Source organism: Trichosurus vulpecula, chromosome 2 (assembly GCF_011100635.1).
Source record: "Trichosurus vulpecula isolate mTriVul1 chromosome 2, mTriVul1.pri, whole genome shotgun sequence".
NCBI classification, from domain to species: Eukaryota; Metazoa; Chordata; class Mammalia; order Diprotodontia; family Phalangeridae; genus Trichosurus; species Trichosurus vulpecula.
Window position 1 is genome coordinate 213,322,143 of NC_050574.1, and position 12,563 is coordinate 213,334,705.

The 12,563-nt window shown below is 36.7% G+C and overlaps 1 protein-coding gene across 3 annotated transcripts in view; it reads left to right on the top strand.

Annotated features, from left to right (window-relative positions):
* The first annotated feature begins 735 nt into the window (after positions 1 to 735).
* The window catches only part of SLC4A10 (solute carrier family 4 member 10), a 274,145-nt gene continuing 262,317 nt past the window's right edge, over positions 736 to 12,563 (top strand). For all 3 annotated transcript variants that reach the window (XM_036743354.1, XM_036743356.1, XM_036743355.1), the window contains exon 1: positions 736 to 1,020. In XM_036743354.1, coding sequence (XP_036599249.1) covers positions 940 to 1,020 — 81 coding nt within the window. In that variant the 5' untranslated portion in view covers positions 736 to 939. The remainder of the gene's footprint in view (positions 1,021 to 12,563) is intronic.

Genomic DNA, 12,563 nt, shown 5'->3' on the forward strand with positions numbered 1-12,563 from the left:
TAGGGGAAGGGACCACAAAAATTCACGCTACTTTTGTATGCCTGGCTTGTCTTAGAATCTCAGAATTGAAAGTACTTTTAGCCATACTTAGTCTATTTCTGACAAATTGCACAAATTCCTTCTGTAACATCCTAACCAATGGTCTTAAGGCATGTGAATTTAAAATGATCTCCTGAAAATAAAAAGCATCTACATTTTTAATTTTTAAGACATTGATAGGAAAAAATGTTTGCTAAATTGTCTTTATGCTTCAATTCAGTAAATATTTATCACTGTACATGAAGCACTGTGTTGTGCTGGGAAATATATTTATAATTAGACAGATATGGGCTCTTGCTTTAATCTTTTGCTGGTTTGGATTTGTGATGATGGTGATTGCTAGAGCTCTTTTTAAGGTAAGTTTCCTTTAAATCAGTACAGTGCTGCTTTTTAGGTCATCACAATGAAGCTTGCTCATGCAAGGGGGAAAAACATTTCAATCTAGAAATGACATTTTTTTCAACCCTAGTCTTTGAAATGTAAACTTTAAATGCATAATCATTTAGTTTAGTTCTTATTTTAAAGGAGTTAAAAGAAAACCAAATTCTGTCCCCTACCCCCTCTTGGCAAGCAAAAATCTTTATAGTAACACAAGTGAAAAAAAAAACCTGAAGGATGTGGCTTGCTCTCTGTTTGGATGATGCAGAATTGCTTTAAGCAGTAAGCTTACTGTTTTCAGACAGCATTAGCAGCATCAGCAATACAACTGTGTCAGCCCTCCTGAATACTGGATGCTTGTCATCGCACAAGGGGAAATGATCTACTGTATTTAGGATTTGTTCATTTGATAATGGCTTAAACAGATCCTGATGGACAGACCTGCTGTTTGATGCTTTCTTCACTAGCCCTGAAGATGCTGAGAGATAGAGATGGTTGTGATGTTCTTTTATAAGACAGGAAATGCAATCTTTGGGGGTTTCTGGAAATAGAAAGGTCATGCAGCCTGGAACCAGTGAACCATGCCAGTCTCTAAGTCATCAGGTATGACCTCATGGTTTATACTGATATTATTATAACGTAGGGTCTGTGTTTTTCTTTACCCAGTCTTAAGTCATCTAGGATGCATTAACTAATATTATTATCAGACTGGCCATAGGCTTTTGCAAGAGGAATATTTATAAGGGGGACAGAGAACCTTAACAGTATACATTTTTATAAATATGGTTTATGCTCTAGCTCTTGTTCAGGATGGGGATAGGGTGAAAAGGAATGCAAAATTATTTTGTGTTGAAATGTAGAGTTTGGGGGAGGTGCTGTATAGATTTTTCCAGATCAAACCTGGCTATAGCCAAGCTGCATTTTAAAAAAATTGGAATGTCAACAACATAATGATTGGATCAGGATGATAAAGAAATAGAAAGGCAACTCGTTATCTTAGAGTTATTAAGTAAAGAGGTAGATTTTCTTTGATTTTATATATAGGCATTTAAAAAGTAAAGATTCAAGCAACAAAAGTTTCTTCACAGTATTATTCTTTTTATCAATACCTAGGGCATAATAAAGATTTTTTTTTCAAATGTATATTGTAATAGCTGAACTGTTTCAAAAGCTCTGAGACTGAAAATGTAATTCAACTACTTTAGGATATGGAAAAAAAAACCCAAACATTGTTTCCATCCCTCAGATCTCTTTGAATGCTGATGCTTTAGGGGCTGTTAATGTAGATACCTGCTGTGACACTATTTTTAGATAAAAGCCGATTATAGACCTGTCTTTTAAAATGAAGGCTTGTGACATTGTAGCTTGTCTAGGATTTTTAACTTAGAAGAGTCAAGATTTGCCTGCTTTCATGTGGAAATTGAAAAATATATGTTTAAAATAGGTTTCTACAAATGACAGAACCTTCAGTGACCCAGGAAAGTAGTTCAGTATATCTGTTTTGTTCTGAAAGTCTGCTATTATTTCAAAACTATTTTGACACATGATACTGCCACACATGAAGTTCATCATGCTGCATCAGATCCTCATGGTAAAATATTTGCATAAGATACCATAGATGTTTTCGAAGCTCAGATGCTTATAGTGATGCATTTTGTTCCCTTTTCATATTACACATATTCCATTATTTTAGAATAGCTGCCTGAGGCCTCCTGACCCAGAAAATCTTTATTAAATGATCAGAGACAAAGTGTTTTAGCATTTCTCTACAAAAGTTCGTACTTCTGCAAAGGACTATAGAAGAATCTGAAGCCCTTAGAGTAAACTGATTCAGTTAAAAGGTTGGTCTGTCCTTTTTAATTAAAAACACATTGGAAAAAGTCTACTCACTGATATTGGCAATAATTTATAGGTTATTCAGCCTTCTTATCCAGCTTATACTCTTATTAATAGGGAAGGCTGCCATATTCTTAAGCTTGCCTAGTTTTGGAATGATTTGAATATACCTTTTAGTTGCTATAAAACCTGTTTAATCTGTTAGAATTTATTTCCAGTCTTTGCATGTATTAGTCACTATGAGTACATTCTGTTTCTTGGCATTGTCCTGGGATTCCTCTAAGTATTGGTTTCACGGCATTTTGTTGTTTTTCTCTGTCTGTGACCTTCTAAAAAGAATCAAATCACTCAAGGTTCTTTATTCTATTTCTTTGGTGGTAATTAAATGGGGACTTGTTGATTTGTTTTTTAAGCTGTAGAGGACAATTTTTTCAAAGTTCTTAGTTCATGTTAGGAATATGGGAGACATTCAATGTTATTGGATGGGCATTGCCATCCAAAAGTATGTTGAATTGTGAAACTACAGGCTGGCTACGATGTAGCAGACATTTGGAAAATAATCTCAGCCTTTCTCCCTATGATTCAAGATAACCTTGACCTTTTCAATCATGAAGCCTGCGGAAGTCTTCCCAGAAAAGGTAGGCCATGTTTTCAATGGCCTCTAACTATAAGATACAGTGTTGGAAACCCATTTAAAAAGTTTTATAAAGATTTTCTGAAGATAATAGCACATGAAGAATTATTTGATTAATTCTCTGTTGTATAGAATAAAGATATTCATCCACAGCATCCTTCCTTTTACCCAAACCCTTTTACCACTGTACAATCAATAGGAGACTCCAAAGAGTACTGGTTTTAGAATCAAAGGACTTGCTATCTCTGATCCTTTGGGCCAATTTTACTGCATATCTGAACCTCAGTTTCCTCATCTGTAAAATTAGGGGATTAGACTAGATGACTTCCAAAGTCTTCTCCACCACTAAATCTATGATTTTATGAATGTGTTATGTAGCCCTTTGTTCCACTGAAAAAATAATCAGGTTAACTAGTCCTTGTCAATGCACACACAAATTTAGATCATAGTAGCAAGATTAGAAGAGTGCTATAGAATGAAAACAAACAGGAAGATTGAGTTGAGCCCCCTACCAGAGGACAGGGACATATTCTCCTGCAACAACTTGTAGCTTAAATTAATTTTTGAGAAGTTACTGTGCCACCACAAGAGCAAAATAAGAAAAGAAGCACAGGCCTAGATGTTCAGGGTGAAGTTTAGTTGTACACAGTGCAAATTTTTTCTACTTTCAAATTTCTTGGCTTATATGTATATATTTATGAAAGTTTTATTTATGCCTTTAAAAAACAGACTTTTCCTCCCCATTAAAAACCCTCCCTTATAGCAAAGAAAAACAATTTAGCAAACCAGCTACTGTGCAACATTATGCACTCTTGATCCCTCCCAACTTTTCTGAAGAGAGAAGAAAGTTTTATCATTTGTCCACTGGGGCCAAGACTGGTCAGTATAGTCTCTGAATGCAGTTGCTTTTTACTGGTGTATTATTTACATTTTGGAAGTCTTTGCCTGTGTTGTCCTTCTGATCCTGCTTTCTTTGATCTGTAACAATTCATGAGTCTTACGGTATTTTGTTGAATTCTTCATATTTGTTATTTCTAATAGCTCAATTATATTCCATTACATAGCAAGTACCACAATTGGTTCAACTGTTCCTCAGCTGTCAGGCATTCACTTTGTTGCTAGTTTTGTTGTTGTTGTTAGCTTGGTCTTTATTTAGAGAAACATCAGGATGGTTTAAAACAGTGCAATCAAATACTTAATAACTTTGGTTAAACAATATTTGAAAAGTTTTCAGTGTGCATGCCATGGTATGGTTAACTGTAACAAATCAACTAAATTTTTTTTAAAAAAAACCATTTTTATTTACTCTACATTTAGTATTAAATCATTGATTGCATTCTACAAGTTTTGGTATCCATAAAACTTAGTTTGGATCCAAAAGAAGTTAAACCAGCCATAAAACATCACCTTTGTTGAAATAGGATGTTAATAAAAATGAAAATAATGACTCACATTGTTCTTCTAGCTATTGAGGCTCATTTCCAGTCAGTGTATCATTTACTGATATTAGTAATAGTGGGAAAAGATAGTAAGAACTTATAATTGGATTTTTAAAATTGGACCAAAATATTTTTGTACTTCTTTACTAGGATGATTAGATAGTGTTATGAACTGGTCTCTCATATTTTGAAGCTTATAAAGACTTGGTGTAAGGGGGCTAAAAAGAAGGAAGGAAAATGGAGGTGACGGCCCCACTATAACCTGCCTCGAACAGACCATATCTGAATTTTTGTTCTTAGTGCTGGGTTCCACCTTGTATGAAGACCATTGACAAATATAAAAACATTCCAAAAAAGGTGACCAAAGATGGTGAAGGGTTTCAAGATCATGCTCTCTGAGGATCAGTTTAGGGATTAAGAATATTTAGCCTAGAGAAGAGAAGACAAGACAAGAGGAACCTTCTTTTAGTATTTTAAGAGTTTTCCTGTAGAAGAGGGATGGGCCAGGGGTGGGGAACCTGTAGCCTCAAGGCCACATGTGGCCCCCAAGTCCTCAAGTGCAGCCCTTTGACTAAATCCAAACTTCACAGAACAAATCTCCTTAATAAAAGGATTTGTTCTATAAAACTTGGACTCAGTCAAAAGGCCATACCAAGGACCTAGAAGGCCACATGTGGCCTTGAGGCCTCAGGTTCCCCACCCTTGATAGGCTTATTCTGCTTGGCTCTATAAAGCATATTCAGGAGCAAGGATTTGGAAATTGCAAAAAGAATGATTTAGAACTGATGTAAGGAAAACTTCTATAGTGATACTAATCAAATCATACATCACCAAAAGGCATCTTTGTATAGAATGCAACAGCAGTGCCCAATTCCACTTAATTATATGTTAAGACTAAAGTTATAGAGCAAAATAAGTGAATGAATGAATGAATGAATAAAATCAGTGCAATAGTCCAGATATAATAACCAGTTATCACGTATCTGTCATGGTCATGATAGACCAAAACATCTTTTTTGGAAGTGAGGTATGACTTTATCCTAGTCGAAAAGAGATTTTCACGAGTTTTGCCCTTCAAATGAGACAATGAAAAAATATTTTTGTTCAAACAATTATTATGTTATAGAAAGGCATAAAGAAAGGAACAACTAGTTCTTGGTTCCTGTTTGTTAGGGTTTAATGTTTTATATCTCTGGCAATTAGAAATGTAAAAACATTTGCCTGCTTAAAATATCTTCCAGTGAACTCTTTGAGTATGTATGAGTAATTTGATATTTGGATGATATTTAAATGCAGAAGTCCCTAATTTTGTGGCATCATTGGATCCAAATACTGTTTTGTTGAGAAATCTTCTGAACTTGAAGCTTTTCCCCCAAGGGTACAGAATCAGTCAAGAAGACCTTAAGATTATAAACCCTGGAGTTCCCAGATTCGTAGATTTCTCAGCTCTCCAGTTCTTTGTTTACTTCTGGGAAAATAACATTGTAATGCATGCAGAAAGACATTGCCTGTATTGAAAATTCAGTCCCCAAGGTTGAATTCATTGGGGACTTTGAAGTTGAAGGTCAGATTGCTGAGACAGACTTTGTGCTGCATAGACAGAGTAGCGTGCAAAACAGTAATGAAATTCTTTATCCAAACCACTTGAGGTGGCATGACCCTTCCTCTCTACTGTGACCAAAAAGGACTCATACCTATGCTAACTTTCTCAGACTTCCTGATACAAACATCATACTCTCAAGCAGGCAACCTAACTTAGGTGGTGGTGGTGGTTGCTGTTTTTAAATTAGTCTTATGTGAAGGACAATCTAATAAGCTCATATTAATATGAGGAAAACTCAGACTACTGTGATGAAGCTTTGGGAATAAAAAAAATTCTCCTTCTCAAAAGCAAATGGAAACTGAGACTGTTATTCTTAGCCATGAATGTCATTTGAATATTCAACCGAAATTACAAATCTAAATGATAAAGCCTTGATCTAAACCATGGATGTGTATGTAAAGCAGTGTAAAATTCAGTACAAACATACTGTTAGCTAGACCTTGAAATCACCTAGCCTAAAGTATCACCTTAATCTTTTATGGGATGAGTCGAAGCCAGATAGATATCACCCAAATATAGATTACCTTAAGACTTTGTGACAGCTGGGCTATGACTCTTGGCATCTAATCCAGAAGAGTGTCATCTGTACATGGGACTTGTGAAGAATTTTGTATTTAATGCCTTTACTTCAATGCAACCTCATCCATATCAAGGATGAAAGTAGTGAGATCTATGGAATCATCCACAAGGAATGGACTGAAAATAGAAAGAGGATGATTTTCCTGCACCATGATTGAAGCTTCATGTTTTGTAGCTGGTGGTCTGACTTAGATTTGGGTTTTTTTGAACATTAGTCTTGTTTAAGGATAATCCAATGTGCTCATTTGAGTATTTAGATCATCATGGTGGAGCGTTTGGCCCAAAAGGGTCAAATAATTCCTAGGTTGCGGAATAAAATTTTGTATCATATACTGTTAAGTTCCCCACTTGGAATAAATACTTTCTACTGATTACAAATTGATTGTTGGCTGCAAGTTAATTTTGCCCATAAATGTCAGAAAATTGATTTTTTGTGTTTCAATATGGCAGAAGTTGCTAAAATTTGGGAACTGGGGAGATGAGTTAGAATCATAGACTATTCTTACTTAAAGGAGATTTAGATGTCTGTTTCAACAGTCTGGCTAGCAGCTTCTGTGGGGGTATAAGATCCACCCACAGCCAGCACCCAGAAAGCTGCCAACAGCACAGGTTCTTTTGATCTGCTTAACTAAGGAAAGCAAAGCGAAGGGGTTTGACAAGCTTACTTTAATTCAGCACGCAAATATCATTCACTTAGTTCAAGGGAAAAAGCCAGCACGCTGAACTTCAGAGCAAAATACAAACAAATTACAAACATCAACAGACAGACCTTGTCTGATTCAAATCCCAATACATAGTGACCAGAGTCCAACAAAGTCTCAGCATCCGGGTTTACAAGCTGGAGGGCTCCTTAGCTACAGCTGCCCGGAGTCTCCTCATCAACACCATCTCGAGAGCCCTGCCCAAATGGCTCTGTCCTCCCTTCTTATAGGGCTTCAGACGTCATCAAACGTCATCTGAATGACCAGAGCTTAGGCTCTGGTGATTGGTTCTTGAGTTGGCCCCTACCCTTAGGACCGTGGGAGGTTCACATCCACATAGATTAGGTTAACACCTAATAGGGCATGGCTCTAGAGTTAGCACCTCCCGTTAGCCAGCCCCACCTTGGGCCCCACCCCAGTCACCAATCCACACCCACATAGGCTTAGCACCTAATAGATAGGGCTTTGTGCCTGGGACTTAGCACCTAGTAAGACTCAATCAAAGACACTGAATTAATCAAAGGAAACAAAGGCCAAACTCTTCAAGGGCACTTGTTGAACTAAGTGCTAAGGAGCCCATTTTGCTTACCAACACAATGTCATTTTATCTAACCTCTTTATTTTACAGAGACAAGTGTGCCCCACCAAGTTAGCCTGGGGACTAGAACCCACCTATCTCCAAATGCCCAGGCCAGGACTCTTCACATTCTACCATGATGCCTCTGAGCTGCTTAATCTTTGGGCATCTTTCTGGATAATAACATAAATGAAAAACTGCGAATGAGTAAAGGAATGTACAATTTCAGAATGTATAGGCAGCATTGCCTAGTTAGTAGAAAGATAAAATATTGGGTTGACTAATTGTAAACCTGGTTTAGAGTCCCACCTCTTCTATTGCCTTCTAGGTCAACTCTTGACAATTCATTTAACCTCCTCTTATCTCAGTTTTCTCACCAGGGAATAGAAATAGGTAATAGTGCTTGCCTCTGAAGGATATTGTAAGGATTTGAAGCATTGATACCAAATTGTGTGAAATATAGAAGACCATCATAGTATCTTCATTTCAGGAGAGGGAAGTCTGAAACTCATGTCGGAGTGGTCTGCAACAGCCTTACACTTGCTTGAAGTGATCTAGAAAAAAAGTTATGCATTGGATGGGCATTAGACTAGGTTGGTCTAAGTTTCCTTATCTGTAGAAATGATGGGACTTGTACTAGATCAGGTGTTCTTAACCTTTTTGCATCATGGACCCCTTTGGCATTCTGGTGAACCCTTCTCAGAATCATGTTTTAAAGGCTTAAAACAAAGTACCTAGATTATAAATGAAATTCAACTATGCTGAAATATAATCATCAAAACATTTAAAAAACTAACTTATACACCCTAGGTTAAAAATCCTTGGAGATATTTCAGGTCCCTTTCAAATTTAAAATCTTTTGGCTTTTTCAATGTCCTTTTCAACTGTAATAATCTGATTCCATGATTCTAGTTCATGTAATCATAGATATAGATCTGAGAGAGACTTTAGGGTTCATCTAGTCAAACCTCCAATGTACAGGTGAAGAAATTGAGGCCCAGAGAGTCTATGTGAATTGCCCAATGTTGCACAGTTGTCAGAGGAAGGATTTCTTGACTCCTGGATCAGCATTTCTCTGTTGCACTGAATTGCCTCTTTGTTTCTCTACATAAGGAGGTATTCAGTAATGGTAGTCATCTCTAGGACAGGGTTGGGGTGGGGTGGATTTAGGAGGGAAGAAAATAAAAGGTAAAAAAATTATGTGATAAATTTATTATATATTTAAAAGGAATAGCAAGTTGTACATAATAGATTTGCAGTTTTATGTGCAATCATCTTTTTTATTTTACCATGTTTATGGAAATGCTTGTTTTATTCCACTTATTTAAAAATACATAATTAATTTTTTAAAAAGAAGTTAGGGCAATGAAGGTGAATACCCGCTGTGGATGTGCCATCATATTCAGCTTTGAGAGTATCTTAGTGGTCTAATCAGAATCAAGGACAGAAACATAATGACACAAGGATGCATTATATTTGATTTAATAGTGCAAAATAGTAAATTGGGTCTCAGCATTTTATTTTGAAAGAAACTTGTTATCAGAAGCTTATGATGAATATTACATGATTGGACCATTACAGCTTATAACACCTAAACTTTGCTTTTTTGTTTTCACAAAGCTGTTTTCCCATCAGAATCCCATGAAAATAAATTATGCCAGTGATTTTAATTGGATTTAATAGAATGAGAAAAAATTATATGCAAAATTGTACTTCCATGGGAAGAATAAAACTCTCATTTTGACTCATGAAAGAAGTACTGGTTTCCATTTAGATAGAATATATTTATTTCTGATTTACATGATAGACTTCAAATCCAGGTCCATATTCTTGCACCTTACCCAATTTCTTGTACCTCTTGTGAAAACCAGGCTCTAAGAAATCCCAAGGAGAAATGCCTCCATGTTGCTGCCCATCATGGATGTTAGACTAACTTTTTCAGCCTGTTAAGAGGAGGGCAGAGAACTTTAGTGGGGGTTGAGGAGAGGGGAAGGCAGAGTAATAGAAAATAATATCTCTTTTATAAAATTGGACTTTTACTCTGTACTAGTTTTCATTTAGATAGAATATATTTATTTCTGATTTACATGATAGACTTCAAATCCAGGTCCATATTCTTGCACCTTACCCAATTTCTTGTACCTCTTGTGAAAACCAGGCTCTAAGAAACCCCAAGGAGAAATGCCTCCATGTTGCTGCCCATCGTGGATATTAGACTAACTTTTTCAGCCTGTTAAGAGGAGGGAAGAGAACTTTAGTGGGGGTTGAAGAGGGGGAAGGCAGAGTAATAGAAAATAATATCCTTTTATACAGATGACCATTTGATGGTTCATTTTGTGGATACTGTCTTGTTAAGCACTTATAGCTACTGAAGCATCTCCATGGCAGGGACTGTTCTATTTCTGTCTTTGTGTTGCCAGCATCTGGACAGTGCCATGGACATAGTGAGCATTTAATAGGTGTTTGTTGAATTGAACCGACAAGCCCCACTCATATTAATAATGCTGTCACTGTGCATGGAAGTACGAATGAGGGAAACAGGAGAACTGCATATAGACCAATGCTTTATAGTGACTTTATTGAATCTAGACACAGGCCAAGAAAGTGAACTGTCTGAGAGAGGATCTCTTCTCATGTAACTAATACTGTTCCCCTTTGTCCTTACCCCTTTTTCCAGAACATGAGAGCCTTGAGTTACAGGGAAAAAAGGAACCTTACTTGGTTGCCCCCAGGTAGATGGGATGATATTTGTGGATAAAATATTCATTCAATTAATCAACAAGGATTTATAACACTATATGCCATGCACTCTGCTAAACACTGGGGATATGAAGAAAAATAGAAAATTATCTATGTACACAAGGAGCTTACATCCTAATGGAGGAAAATATGTATGTATATGTATGTATGTATATGTATATGTATGCATACACACATAGATACACATATGTCTATATAAATAGTAGATGCAAAACAACCTTTGAGTGGAAGGCACTAGTAGTACCTAGTAGGGGGTGACTGGGAAAGACTTCCTGCCTTTCAGGGTGGCGCTTGAGTTACGTCTTAAAGGAAGCCAAGGATTCTGAAAAGCAAAAGTAACGAAGAACACAGGAGACAACCAGCTAGTCCCAAGGCATGAAGATGATATATGGAGTGTCATGTGTGAGGAGCAGCAAATGGATCAATATGGCTGGACTATAGAATACATAGAAAGCTGTAATTACTCAGAAGTCTAGATAGATAGGAAGGGGTCAGCTTATAGAGAATTTTAAATGCCCAGCAAGGAAGTTTATATTTAAACCTAGAAGTGATGTAGATACTTTGGAGTTTGTTGAGTCAGGAGCTGGTATGGTTGGACCTGCCCTTTAGAGAAAACACTTTGACACCCATTCAATGATGGATGGCTCTAGTAAGGTCCTGCTTCCTGAATTGTTTATCACTGACATGAAAAGGGGTGTAAGAGCATATGGTACTGTGACTGGGTGGATGAAATACTGCCAAACATTTGGTGTATTTGATGCCCCCACCACGTGCTGCAAGACAGTCTTGCCAAGAGCATCAAACCCTCCTTAAGCAAATCTTGTAAACAATTTTCAGAGTCAAGTGCCCTCCTATATGTAAACAACATTTGTGGGTTCCTGATTCCTTGTGCTATTTAGGTAGATAATAGAAAACAAAGTAACTTCAGAGACTATGGGATTAAAAATAATACATAACATAGTCCTATGGTCACAATGCCTAGCTCTGCTTCTGCTAGTGGCGGAGAATGTCTAATTCCTTTTTCTCATGACAGCCGTCCAAATATTTGAAAAGAGTTGTTATGTTCCCTTTAAGTTTTCCCCTTTTCAGGCTAACATTGCCCTATTCCTTCAACAGGTTTTTATTTAAGACAGTTTTGAGCGCCCTTGTCATCCTGGTTACCTACATATGCCTCAGTTTTTCAAAGTTCCTCTTAAAACATGACATGCTGAATTGAACATAATTCTTCAGATATGGTCTAATCTTTATAATATAATGGGACTATTGCTTCTGTAGTTTTACATATTGGGCTTTCATTAATGTTGCCCAGCTCCTCCAGCAGGGTAGAGCAGGGGCTGAATGAAATAGCAACCTTTCACTGTTGACTGGTTGAACTTGAAGTTTACCAAAAATCCTAGGTCATGTTCATAAATACTCCTGGCTGGCCAGATCTCCCAGTTCATTTTTAATCCCAAGTGCAGAACTTGACACTTACTCCTATTAATTTTTGTTTCATTAAATCTGGCCCATTGTTCTTGTTTATTGAGCTCTTTTGGATCCTGAGTCTGTCCCCAGTATAGTCAAAGAAGACCTTTTGTCCTGAATGTTTTTCACATTTCTCATCTTATCCTGATCTTTAGCTCTAATGATGCTATTCACACAAGTCTTTTCCACTCTGCATTTTTCCTTGTTTGTTTGTGTTTTACCCTGCTTCCAACACCCATGTATGTCCTTTTAAAATCAAATGTGAGTTCTTTGGAGAACTCTTTGGAAATCACATTAAACTCTTGAGCTATCTCTGATTTTTCTTCCTCATTGGGATCATTCAAATTCATATCATTAGAATTTCATTCTTGAAAGCCTCTAACCCTTCTTTTATCTCCTTATTTTTCAAAATATCTACCCATGGGATTGTGCCTCTCTTCTCTGAACTTTTTGTTGATTTTTGTTTTAGCTACTCTGGAATATTCTTTGTGTATACTTAAAATAATTACTATCCTTCCTGTGTTTTTATTCATGAGTGTTGTCTTTTTTTTTG